The sequence below is a fragment of the Manis javanica genome, chromosome 1, assembly GCF_040802235.1.
Source record: "Manis javanica isolate MJ-LG chromosome 1, MJ_LKY, whole genome shotgun sequence".
In the NCBI taxonomy this organism is placed as follows: Eukaryota; Metazoa; Chordata; class Mammalia; order Pholidota; family Manidae; genus Manis; species Manis javanica.
The window spans coordinates 110,729,429-110,743,608 of record NC_133156.1 but is presented as its reverse complement, the minus strand read 5'-3'; the positions used below and the strand labels follow the sequence as shown (position 1 = coordinate 110,743,608).

The window sequence follows — 14,180 nt, the reverse complement described above, 5'->3', positions numbered from 1 at the left end:
AGCGCTGAAGAGGGGGAGCCCTCGGCAGAATCCTGAATTGTCCAGTCTTTACAAATCAGGCATAAGCACAGAAACTGATGACTGATGGGTGAAAAAACTAGAAAACACAGTGTCAATGGAAGTCACGAAAAACTAAGTGTTTCAAGAGGGAGAAGGTAATCGACAAAGATAAACACTTCTAAGGAGTTACATAAAATCAGAACACACAGGTAACTATTCTCTTTGCAAATATGGAGGATGTTGCTGGTCCTGATATTCTTAATGGAATGGCAGAGATGGAAATCCAGGCTACGCATTAATGTCCAGTGATGACCTTTTTCACTCGATATGTTCTACCAAGTCATTCTCTCTATTCTCATTGCTGCAACTATACTGATGATTTCCAAATCCCGTATCCAGCTTCAGCCTCTTTCTGGAAATCCAAAAGATTGTTTTTGATATTTTTAGCTAGTTATCCCTTAGGTACTCAAACTAACAAAAACCTAAGCTCACTATCAATACTCCCACCCATTTGTCCTCCATCCTCTATTTCTATTTTGGCAAATGGATCATCATTTTCCAACCCATCTCCCACAGCTAGAGCCCTCTTAACATCCTCAGTTCTTCCTCCCTCACACTGCTCATAATTCATGAAGGAGCCCTTCTCATGTGGAGCCTACTTCTTAAATATTTCTTCAATACATATATTTTATCCTTACTGTTTTGCAATAAAGCCTTCAAAGAACTTAGCTACTTCAACCCAAGGACTGTGCCGAGCACATCACAGGTATGCAATCAAATATTTGATTCACTGAAGTAGTTCACATGGCTCTATTATAAATTGCTCAGATTTAGGGCTAAGAATCAACTTTTTGACTTTGTTAACCATGACTGAATTTTGAAAAAACTAGATAGTCTGGGGCTGAGCTATTATGGATAATATTACACAAATAAAAAAGAGCCCAAAATAGAAAGTACAGGCTGGGTTTGATCATCCCCAGAGAAACTATGGTAGTGAAAACTGTAGCATCCTGACTGCCACTCACTGGGATTAATTCCCACCAACCACTGCTTTCTATGATCCGTCCTTGTCTATTCAGCCCTCTTGAACAACATATTTCCACCTCACAACCTATTCTACATTGTCTAAAAGCTGTAACTCCAATTAAAAAACCTGAGCATTTGTTAAAACAGACCAAGTACATGACAAATTATCCGTTCCTCCGAGATTTTCATCTTGAACAAGAAGTGGTAAGTCATGACTGGGAGACCACAGGCAAGTTTAAGAGATGATGCAAGCCTAAGACTCATGGCTTCTCATCTCTTCTGCAATTTTTTGAGACCTGGTGATATTGTCTTGACCTTGAAACCTGTACAGGGCCTCACCAGGAGAGAACAGAAAAGATCTCAGAAGTATTTTGGCCCCAAAACATTTTGAATCAAGTTAGAGAAAGTTATGAAACTCACAGTTGTCATACTTGACTTTTGTCCAGAAACACAACTCAAATGAAGCATGTAGTCTAAATGGTTGATGGTTCTCAGCTGCACGTACTTTCCAGCCACCTAAAATGAAATGTCTTTCTCTAATAAAAATCTTTGACCTGGCAAAAAACAAAAACAAACAAACAAAAAAAACTATGTACCTTAATGGCAAAGTGAAAAGAGGGAATAGGTAATAGAAAATAGAGTGATTTTATGTAGTTTAATACTTTCAAATTTGATATTTATAGAATAAACACTGATATTTATAGAATAAGCTCTGGAAAGAATCTACTTCAGACCACCTGACACATCATACACACCAAAAATAAATAATCTTTCTTCTAACTCTCATTGAAGAAGAGCTTTACCACGGGCTGTATGATCTTCCCAAGGTGACCTCTAGTCATGCTATCTGGTGTCCCAAAGGACTGGCCTGAGAGTGGCACGTCCCACACAGTAGGGTGTCCCACTGTCTACTAGTGGATGGAAATGATATGTAGACCTCTCTCGAGACACTCTGGATGCCTGTTTACTCAAAGTCAATCCATATTCTTTTTGTCCATGAGGCAATATAGCTCTCATTTCTCCAGGTTTCCCTAGCTTCTCCTTCCTGTCTAGGCTCACATGACACTGTACTTTCATAGCATTTAGTTTGCATTGCTAAAGTTCTACTTACTGCATTGCATTAAAGCCAAAATACTTACTGAAAGTCTGTCTCCCCCATTACATATATGTTAACTTTAAATAATTATTTATTCAACTTTGTATCATCATGCCTGACAGAGTATGTTTGTGAAATGTGTAAATCAATGGATAAAATTAATCACAGTTGGTCTCAAGCAAATTGAATAGATCTGTAGTCCAGTTATAGGCACACAGAGATGTACATTTGATTTTTTCCTGATATTTAGAGTAATACTTGCAAATATTACTTAATCAAATACAGAAGGGAGAAAGAAAAAGTCCTTTATATTCTAAACTCATACAGAAATTAGTATTCAGTTCTTCATTTTTTATGCATAGTCATGTACATATACTTTTTTAAACAAAAATGGGATTACTGTATGCATAGTTAACAACTAGCTCATTGTTTTTCTGATTCAGCATAGACAATCCTCCATATTATAAGAGTTCTATCTGATTCTTTGTAATATCAGCATACAATTTCACTGTATGACCACCCCAAAATTTATTTAACCAGTGTGCAACTGGTGGCTGACACATGGTTAAAACTATATGGAATTTAGACCTTTAGAGCTAGAAAAAAACCTTCAAGATTAAATATTATAGAATCTAAGGTTATCACTTTAGAGTTGAAAATACTGAGGTCTCAAGATACTTAAGTATATTAATAAAAAATATTACAGGTGTACTTGATAGCAGACAGGGGAAAGTGAACTACAGCTTTTTCCATTATTTAGAAATTAAGAGCTCAAACTCTCTGGCCAGATATCTGGGTTTGATTCCCAGCTCTGTCACTCACTAGCTGAATCACATGTGTCAAATCACATACCCTCTCTGGGACTCAGTCTTCTTATACCAACAATGGTGATAAGACAGTTGTTGTCAAGATTAAATTCATTATATATAAAGTGCTTAGATTATTAATTTGGCAATTGAGCAATAAGAGCTGCCCATTATTACTGTTATGGGCTAAATGTTTATGCCCCCCATTTATATGTTGAAATGCTAACCCCAGTGTGACAGTTACTAGGAGATGGGGCCTTGGGGAGGAGATTAAGTCGTGAGAGTGGAGTCTTCATGAATGGGATGAGTGGCCCTACAAAGCAATAAGACTGGGCTGTCTGTAAGCTAGGAAGCAGGCTCTCACCACATGCTGAATCTGCTAACTTCTTGGACTGTGAAACTGTGACTCGGACTCCAGAACTTTGAAAAATAAATGTTTGTTGTTTAAGCCACCCATTCTATGGTACTTTGTTATAGCAGTCCGAACTAGGATGATTATCATTGTTGCTATTATTATATCAAGCATACTTTATAAAACTACTAAATTTCGTTCTTGGTATGGGTAAAACAGAAAACAAACTTCTGGTTATTAGTCAAGATTTTGGTGTTTATACATTCATGCTATTTCTTCATTACATTCTTTATTAAAATATGACATATGTGAGTAACAGCTACAGTGAGATACACTGAATTATGAAAAGATTTAAGTACATCCAATTGAAACAGAGCTCAACAGAAATGTGAAAACATGCCACAGTCACTGGTTACCTATATAAACATCTTGGGAATATGGAATGGAGGAAAAAAAGGAAATCAAAATCATCAACACTACTGTATTTTCATTCTCATGGATTTTACAATTATGGGTGAAAACTTTAAACTCCAAAGAATCCACCAGTAAATACGTACTGATATGCAAGCAGCAAAAACACCTGCTGCAGATGTTTGACTAACAATCTGCAGGAAACAGTTGTGGTTTCAGCTCTTTGTGATTTGGAGATTTACACTTTCTTTAGAATTGCTAGTGTTTTTGGTTTTCTGCTTTATTCGATCTCACTTTAAATACATTAGACTGAGGTGTATCAGCAGAGACCAAATGGTTTGAACATCTTGCAGCAATTGAACAAAATGTTATATACCTTTGAGGCAAAGCCTAATAACCCACCAGGAGAACCAGAGGTTCAGAGTGTCTCAGGTCTCACTCGAATGCTGTCCCCTTCCATATCCTGACTGCCTGTATGCTATGTTCATTTTATGTATTTACATTTTAACTTTGAATATTTAAAAATAAGGGGACATTTTCATAGCTCTGTTTCAAAAGGAATCTTTGGCAATAAAAAGTCAAGCAGTACTCAGATCAAAGGTTAAAATGCTTCAGACTATATCCTTTCTGTATCCCCTACTCAGATAAATAAGCTTCAATTGTTAAAATTGTATAGCTTGCACCCTAAAGAAAATGCAGTTAAACACTTTTATGATGTTATGGGAAATTCCACTTAGAATATTGATCAGCAGCATAAAGAAATAAAAGGGAACCAGTCGATTACCACACTGCTGGGCCAGCTTTGCAGTATGTAAGCTCTCTAAAAGATTTTTTGGAGTTTGTATTAATAGCTTTTTTTGTTGTTGTTATCATTAATCTACAATTACATACAGAACATTATGTTTACTAGGCTCCCCCCTTCACCAAGTCCCTCCCACAATCCCCATTACAGTCACTGTCCATCAGCATAGTAAGATGCTATAGAATCACTACTTGTCTTCTCTGTGTTGTACAGCCCTCCCCATGCCCCCCCCACATTATACATGCTAATTGTAATGCCCCCTTTCTTTTTCCCTGCCCTTATCCCTCCCTTCCCACCCATTTTCCCCAGTCCCTTTCCCTTTGGTAACTGTTAGTCCATTCTTGGGTTCTGTGATTCTGCTGCTGTTTTGTTCCTTCAGTTTTTCTTTGTTCTTATACTCCACATATGAGTGAAATTATTTGGTACTTGTCTTTCTCTGCCTGGCTTATTTCACTGACCATAATACCCTCTAGCTCCATCCATGTTGTTGCAAATGGTAGGAATTTGTTTTCTTCTTATGGCTGAATAATATTCCATTGTGCATATATACCATATCTTCTTTATCCATTCATCTACTGATGGACACTTAGGTTGCTTCCATTTCTTGGCTATTGTAAATAGTGCTGCAATAAACATAGGGGTGCATCTGTCTTTTTCAAATTAATAGCTTTTTTAATTATAGAAAATGGAAAGGAAACATGCACAGAATTGGAAAAGATCAAGTCTGGGTCTCACCCTAGCCCACCTCCCAGTGGTTGAACTTGGTCTGTGCCTCAGAGAGTAGGAAACAAAAAAAAATAACTAGGACAGGTCATTCCCAGGTCCTTGGAAGATTCCCTGATTAGGTGACTAATCCCTTCTTATCGCTCCACACGGTAATGGATGTGGAGCAATTCAGTTGGATCCCATCTTTGCTGCACTTAAAAAAGACCACTCTGTCCTTCCTAATTACAACCCCTAAATAGAATTCGTGCCTCATATCGAATTTACCGTGTATCACAATTCTTCCAAGTGGTAAAGATACCTCAAGACAAATGCTGGGCATAGAAGCCACAGGGCATAAATATCCAAAGAAGTAAAAAACTAACCTTTTCAAACAATAAGGCTTCTCTCTCACTTACCAACTTTACATTTCCCTGTATGGCCCCGGAAGATGACTGGTTAGCCAGAGATGGGTAAGATTCCTCAAGGGAGGAACAACCTAAGACAGGCACAGTCGCAGGGGGGCTATCAGATGAGAAATTGGGGATCAACAGAGGTGAGGCTTAGAACCTCTCCCCCCCTGTTCTGAGAGAAACCTGCTGCATCCGTGGATGTTTTATTGCCCTTGTCTAGCTTGGATTAACACATAGTCTACAGGCACACACCTGATCATCTACATCTGCTCTCTTACAACACTAAACTATGTTTTCAACCTTTATCTTGCATCTATCTACCACTTCAGCATTTTATTAAAAATAATAATAATAAAGAGAGAAATGTGGTATCCACATATAAATCAAGTATAAAAATCAAACGAATATTCATATTTGAACTGACTGTTTATAGTTCATAATGCATGATCAAAACCGAAAGTTTCTGTGATGACTGCCCTTGTACTGTTCACCATGTAACTTATTCACTATGTAAGAATTTGTTCTCTATGTAAGAACTTGTTCGTTATGCTTCAGAAGATTGGAGACTGACGAAAATTAGGCTTGGGGTGGATTAATGATTGTGCATTGAGCATTGACTCCCCTATACAGAATTTTATTGTTGTTAACAACCATTTGATCAATAAATATGAGAGATGCCCTCTCAAAAAAAAAAAAAGGACACACTTCCAATTGTAAAATAAATAAGTAACCGGGATGTAACGTATAGCATAAGGAACATAGTCAAAATATTGTAACAACTTGGTATGGTGATAGCTAGTACCTAGAATTATCATGTATATAAATGTTGAATCACTGTGTTGTACACATGAAACTAATGTAATACTGTGTGTCAACAACCCTTCAATAAAAAATAATTATCTAAAAAAAAAAAAAAACCCAAGAAACCAAAAACTAAAAAAAAAAAAAAAAAAAAAAAAGACCACTCTGAAAATCTGCTGGCAGAAGAATCAGCTATTGGAAGTATAAGACAGAAGGAAAAGTGCTAATCTGGTGCTTCACTGTGAAAAAGCAGCACCAACTTGCCTGGGTGTTCTTCAGGTAATGAGAAACAACTCACGGATGCCAAGGCCAGAACTCCAAATGACTGCTCTTTTAACACACCTTTCAGGTAAATGTCTTAAGGCCTGTGTCACAGAAAAGCACCTGAACGGGAGGGGATGCCCCTGCTTCATGATCACACTAGCTCTGAACATAATTAAAACTAATCCTTTTACCTGCCTACATTTCTTACAAGCCATCTGTCTAGGGCAGAACATAAAAAAGGTCTGGATGTTTGTACCAACAAGATTCAGTCAGTACCTTCAGCATTTGGGGGGAAGTGCAAGTCCAAACAACAGCAGCTCAAAACATTCAGCGATTTTAAAAGGCTTAGAACACACAGAGCATAATGGTGTATCAAAATGACAAGCCCTCATCAGAGGCACTGTATTCCAATCTGCTTACCTCAAGCTTTGAGAGATGGCCAAGATATGCAAACACTAGAGAAGGAAAAGCTTATGCTATGACTTGCATTAAGGAACAGGCCATAGAATCAACAAATGTTTGTTTACAAACCAATTTTGGGTGCTTCACATTACACAAAGAAGGGCAGAAAAGAAATCCTCTCCCTCAAAAAGTAGTTGATACAATTATAAACCAACTCCCCAAAAGGGTTACATGTCCTAGGGTTACTGAGAGGTCAGTATTGCTCTGTCTTCACATCACATTCGTGGTATTAACAAGGAGGGGCAGAGTGGGGGGATTCATGGAATACTCTGCCTTGGGTGCCACAGAAAACACATTTCACTCTTGCAAGAAGCACTTCAACCATTGATAACAAACTTTTAATACAGTTTTATTCCTGTCTCTACACTCCCTTACAGATAGACCACAATAACACCTAAAGAGACTGAAACAAAATTATACTTCTTTAGTGATTCTTCTCACAGGGTCATTTTATTTAAATGTTACTTACTATAACAACAAAAATCCCACCTTCCCAAATAGTCAGATTAATGTCACCACTTTTTTGCAGCTCAGTTGGATGATCATGGGATACATAGCACCTGGACCCTCTGCTCTAATACGCCTCACATTCAGTAAGGGAGGCAAATGTTGAGGAATTCTCATCATCTCAACAGCTTTTCTTGGTTTCATCCTCAATTCATATCCATGGCTTGCCAGAGAGACCAGAATATGGCCTTAGTCTGGACTTTATAGTGAATCAGATTGAGTTTCTTTTTACAGGTCTACCTCTTCTACCTCCGCATCTCCCCACCCACACCACGTCACCACGGGCATTTGGTTCACATGGGAGCACTTTGCCCAAACATCTTTAAAACAATCCTGAGTTGTTTCTTCCTGACACCTGGCCTCATCTTATTCTGAATGCACAGCAAGCTCCCCATCCCACTGAACTTAACTTTCCCCTCTCTCTCTCTTTCTGTCTCCTTTATATATACACACCTCTCTCATTTGTTGGAATAAATCTCAGGAGACACAAATTAGCTTTAATACCAACCAAGAGAAAATACAGTGATCCCTAATCAATCAGATACACAAGTTAATATATTTGAGAACAAAACAGGGTAATTGTCTAACTTCTTCCAGCCACTCAGCCACCAACCTCAACTACCTAACACATACTGAGAAAAAAAGAAGGGGGAAAAAAAGACTATTTATCCATAGTAAAATTCCTCAAGCTTGTAGTCATAATCTAATGATATTCATTTTAGGTATAATTTTAACAGATTTATCTAATTTCACAGGCCTCAACAAATTAAAACCATCAGGATAAATGGATGGAAGATAAGATCAGGCATAGTACCTTCCAGAAAAGGACTGAAATGTTAACACACATTTAAGGAGTATTTACCAAGTGCCAGGCCTCACTCAGCACATTCAATACAAGGTCTGACACTTATGGAAAAGGAAGCGTGGACTCCCTGGAGGTAATAACTTGCCCAGAGTCAGAAAAAGGGAATATAGAGAAGGAAGAGCATGCAATCTTTTAACCATCTGATTCATAAAAGAATCCTTTTCCCACTAAGCTGTTATCAACCTCAAAATCTACAGCAAATGCTGCTTCTTGACAGTAAGGGTCTGAAAAATGAGTAATACACAAACCCAACACTTCAGCAAGAACACTATTTAGAGGGCCACATAAAAGATGAAAAAACAATCATGCATTACTGAACACCTCCTAAAGGCATCACTATATAAAATGACTTTTCAAAAAAAGGTAAAAATCACAACTCTCATACAGATATAAAATAAAATTGTATCAAAGATTCCATTTAATTCATTAATTAATCAATGAGGGAACTGAAAGATGCTACAACAAGTTCAAAGGAGAAGTCAAAGAACCACAAGTGTAATGTATTAAAGGAATGTTGAAATGAATGCAAACACTGGGCAACTGCATTCACCAGGACATAACTAATTTGCACTTCTGTGGACAAGAATCATTTGCACTGCTGTCAATTTTCTACAAGTTAACTTCTAGTTCTACAGAGTTATAAAATAGTCTAGTCAAAGACAAAGACTCAGGCCCCTGTGGATAGAATAGTTCCCAGGCACGACAGCATGGCATTGAAAGGCTATCTAGAAGTCTTTTTTGCCCATTTCAAAGTATTACATTTTTCCTTTGTATTACAAAACATCAACATTTTCTTTCACATTTACATTTTAACATTATACCATAGTATAATAATTGATAAATGCATACTATATTCTGTATACTCTACTTATAAAGATTAAATATGATGAAACTTAAAACTTCCCATCTACTTGGTTACCTATGAACTTTAAGTACGTAGACCTCCCATTTCCAGTGATACTGACAAGAGTTTTCTTACAGTGGAATGTACATGACAGGTACTTGATAAATAACTGGTATATGGGGGCAGGAGCTTAGAGGATGACTTTCCCAAGTACTTACTAGCCTCACAACTCCTCTTAGTCAAAATTCTATGAAATGGTATCTTTTGGTGATCTCCACGTCATACACACTAGTTTCTACTTAAGCTCAATAACACTGATTTTAAGACTCTGGAAGATCATTTTAACCATGGCAATTCTTATGCATATGTGGGACCATCATCCCTCAGCATACCCAGAACTGGTTTGTAGGCTGTTGTTGGTCAGTAAAGGAGTTTACAGTGATCCACAGTGAACTGAGAAAAATAGGAACACAGGGTTTTGTTTTTTCATAGTTATTTTTTTTTTCAATTTAAAGGATTTTATTCAAAGATTATAATCTTTCTACTAGGGCATAGGGCTGAAAGTCTTTTCCATCATGAAATGAACTCAGTGACGGTCCATAAAGTATTGTTTTTCCAGTGTCCTTATTGGCAAAATAAACCCTACATTTGCCACCCTCCTGCCCAGTTTGTTTTTAATATTATGGTTCTTTGAAATCCAGAATTCTGGAAGCTACTACCTAAACAACTTGGGAAAGTTGAGTAGTAACAGATATTTGTTAAATTATATGCAATTTTCATGAGAAGTAAATCAATGTCTGCATTTGTCAAACGTTAACCAAACCACAAAATGTCCTATTGTGATAATTATATTAGTAACAGTGAGGGCGGAAAGAAAAAACTAAAGACTGAAGTTTTCCATCCACAGCTATGAGTGCTGCTGATGAAAAACAAACCACATGCAATGATTATCTATACCAGACTCCATTCTATTTGCTGTGATTCCCACAGGAGAATGCAGGAATTCTGCACTGCCTCTATTTTCAAGAATTAGTACTTTCACTTTTCTTTCTCTGTCAACACTTCTGAGAACCTAGTCTTAAACTGTCATAAATGAGCTAAGATTTTTGGCAGATGTACATGGCTTTGAACTGTTCATCAGTACCTGTATTACCTAAACATGAATTTCCATTATCCCCTTGCCAATTAAACTAACTCCAGACAACAGCCTTCTTAAAATCCCTCACAAATTATCAATATCCAGCCTACTTCCTAGAAACTAATGATCATGAACACACCCTAAATTTTGATAGTGGTATAAAAAAAAATTTTCAAGTTCTGTACTGTTTTTCCTACCATGTTATAATTCAGTGCAGACACAGAATAAGATTTGAACACTTAAGATTTAAAACTTGTAATTCCCCTTATTATTGTGGAACAAAGGCCATAATTAGAGCATGATTCTGAACATTTTGCCTACTTTAGAGCAAATTTACAACTCATCATTTAGTAGTTAACACTCAGAATCCATGTTCCTATAGCTAGCAAAATATTTTTCATGGAAATACCTGGAAAAATGGAGAGTCCATGACTAATAATGGTTTTTGCTATCAATTCCCTTGCACTTATCCAGCTGCACACTCCTGAAAAATCCTAACTGCTGTGGTAGAGAGAGCCCTCACTCTGGGTGAAGTACCTTCCAAGTACTTTGGGAAGATTATTACATTTAAGCCTCACAACTGCCCTGTAAGCCTGAAGGGAATTGCACCTCAGGGAAGTCACTTGCTTGGAATTAAACAGCTCACACAATCTGGAATTTGAACACAGGCCTCACTCACCTGCTTTCGACAAAGAATTAACCACTGCACTGTACTGTCTATTGGGAAAATCCCAGGGGGTAAAAAAGTTATTCTATGCAGTTTCCTCCAAACCGAAGTTTAGGGACTATCCCCTGGATCCTAAAATGCCAGGTGCCCCAGAAGTACTGTGCACCTTCACTGGTTGACCCATCTGGGGCATAAGCAGTTCTTTGACTAGAGGGTTTTATCTTCTAAGAGCTGGGAGACATGTTACCTAAGCTATTATCATACCTGACGTCCAGTGAGAAACTGAAACCTAGCCTCTTGTATATGATTAATCATTCAAAAAATCTTATTTGTACACCACCATATCTCACTAACACATTTTGCTGTGGAGTACTAAATACATGAAGGGCTTGTCCCTGTCCTCTAGGAACTTCCAGCCAAAGGCATGACCAGGAACAAAGATGGCCACGAGACACAGCGGCTAGAAATTCCAGATGCTCACCATTATCTTCCTGTCCTTTTCCTCAAATTCATAATTTCCTGGGGAATGGAGGAGAACATGAACACTAGTGAATATTTAAAAAGATATCTACTGAAGCAGACTAAATTGCCCCTTCATCATTTGCATTTGTTCTTTGAATTCAGATTGATTGTATCAAATTAATACTATTTCTTCTAAATACTTTCTTCTAAAGAACAAAAAACAAAAAAAGCAAATAGTGGGAGTAATGAACAATTTTTTCCTACTATGAACTAGTCCAAAGTCTAAATCCATTTAATTCTAGCAATTATATCATTTATGTAGTTATAAGACATATAGATGGTGATAAAAACTAATTTCAGCATCTGAAATACAACAATTAGAATTCCCCAAAGGACACAGCTTGTAAAGCGGGCCCATTGGACCAACCTTCTGGGCTGATACTCTTCATTCAACCAATAGCTCACCAGTGACACAAGGTAAACAAGAAGTCATCTCCCTGCCTTCATGGAAGTTACAGCTTAGAGGTGATGTTAAATATTAAATAAAAACGCAAAACCAATTAAGATGGAATTAGCAAGACATCCTTTAAAAAAAAAAAACAAACTTCATCTTAACTGAAAGATCCACAGACGTTAGCCAGACAAAGAACGAGGAGAAGAATACTCCAGGGAGAAGGAACAATAGTTTTCGTGTAAGCCTTGAGGAAGAAAAGAACCTGATTTGTAATGGGAAGTGAAAAAGCCCGTGTGGTGGGGAAGCAGCCAGCCCCCAGGGAGACAGGAGGATGTAAAGGGAAGAGAAGGTAGGAGCAGCCAAACTGCAAACACACCCAAGCCCAAAGTCTTCTAATGACTCCTAAAGATAAGTAGCCTCTCAGATATAAAATAGTGACAATGATGATCAATAATATCTAAACGCCAACATCTGAAAAAAATATGCAGTTTTAAGTACAGTAAGTTTCAAAATTCTCAAGTAGCAGCCGTTTGAAACTGGTAAGGCTCATCTAGTCCAACCAGCCTCAAACCTTCCCAGTGAGTGAACAGAGGTATGTGCATGAGATGCTGTGACCCTCTCCTGGCCTTTTCCAGAGGAGCCGTGTCCTCCCCTGGGGCCCTTCGGCACCCTGCACGCTATGGAAACACACAGAAAGGCAGGGCTACCACCTGGGGGCACCCCCATGGGGCGCCCAGCACAGCGGGTGTCTGTGTGACAGGGCCGTCATGGAAAGCACGGAGTCCACCTGCGGCTGAAACCCACCTAAATGAGTGGGTTTAAAATTTTACCCCCAGCATTACCTCTTCCTAAAAATGTCAAAGACACAAGTATCTGTACACTAACAGAGCATGCCTCTGTGGTCTTACTTCTGTACTAGGAAATTGCTCACACTGCACATATACTTTCTCACCAAGCTGCCTGTTAGGAAGGCAATCCACAATTAGAAAAATGAGAAAAAAACTTCTGATTAAAGTGGCTGGTTGAACATTTAGTTCTACCTTCTGAAACTACATTAAAATGATTAAGAAATCTTTAGAAAAGAAAACCATAAGCACCCTTGGACAAAGAAAACAGCTACGACTTTTGGGAACCAGAAAGCAGAAGAATAAATAGCAAGTGTGATCCCATGGACCAGGAGAATTCAATCTAAACAAGCAGTTGGGGAAACATGAGATACAACACAGCCCACGGAGCTCCCAAGCAGCTCAGGAACTGGCAGAATCCAAGTTCATAAGGAATTCCTTCTAAACAGGACGAAGCTGGGGCTAGAAACAGGAGGGTTGGTTGAGAGCACTTTAGAGAAGGACTGAAGAGTTCTGGATCCATTTCACATGGCAGGGCAGCTGCCCCGTCCACCCTGGTTGAAGACTATAGGTTTATCCTCTGGGTTAGGACAGGGTATGGCATCTGAACTGAGGATGCCTGACACAGCTTACAGCAGGGGTCTATGCAGAAAAGGAATATGAAGTGAAACTTTGATACAGTGAGTGATGAGATCCCTGGCCCTTTGCCCCATTTGCTCTCCAGAGCACTGAGAGCCAGGCTTGCATTCCCCAGCAAGAAGCTTGAAAGGTTCTTCCTGGGAGTATCTGATCAGCCCAAGACAGAAAACCTAAATAGGTACGATTATTGGGACCTCCCCAGTAAAACAATACCCCTGAGGTGAGACCCAGCATAGACAAGTCCCAGCTGGGCACAGAGAATTCTGAACTAGCTTTACAACCCTGCTTTTTGACACAGATAGACAGGCAAGACATGTCAGGCATCTAAGAAAAGCCATTAACATGAAATACTGAAACCTAACAGAAAAAATAAAGCAACTTGGGATAAACAGAGCGATATAGTGAGATGAAAATATATATGTATTATGAATATCAAAAAAGGCCTAAAGTTAAAAGAAGATACTGCATTCATGGAAGGACAGCATCAAGAGGATGATATATAACAAAAAAGAGCTCTTGGAGTAGGAAAAAAATGGGTGATCAAAAATTTAAAACTCAATACAAAAATCAAATGATAAATCTGATAAAATCTCACAAAAAATAGAGCAAAAGAACAGAGATGAA

General features: G+C 38.2%; 1 protein-coding gene across 11 annotated transcripts in view; it reads right to left on the bottom strand.

Annotated features, from left to right (window-relative positions):
• Positions 1 to 14,180, bottom strand: part of ARL15 (ARF like GTPase 15) — a 442,427-nt gene that overhangs the window by 294,591 nt on the left and 133,656 nt on the right. For 6 of the 11 annotated variants that reach the window (XR_012131183.1, XR_012131184.1, XR_012131166.1 and 3 more), the window contains exon 2: positions 1,447 to 1,542. The exons of 3 other annotated variants lie outside the window; for them this stretch is intronic. Coding sequence is in view for 5 of the 8 variants with exons in the window: in XM_073236299.1 (XP_073092400.1) it covers positions 1,447 to 1,542 (96 nt within the window). In the remaining 3 variants the exon portion in view is untranslated. Of the gene's footprint in view, positions 1 to 1,446; positions 1,581 to 14,180 lie in introns of all 11 variants that reach the window. 2 more of the 11 variants (XM_037022072.2, XM_037022073.2) reach the window with 1 other exon arrangement.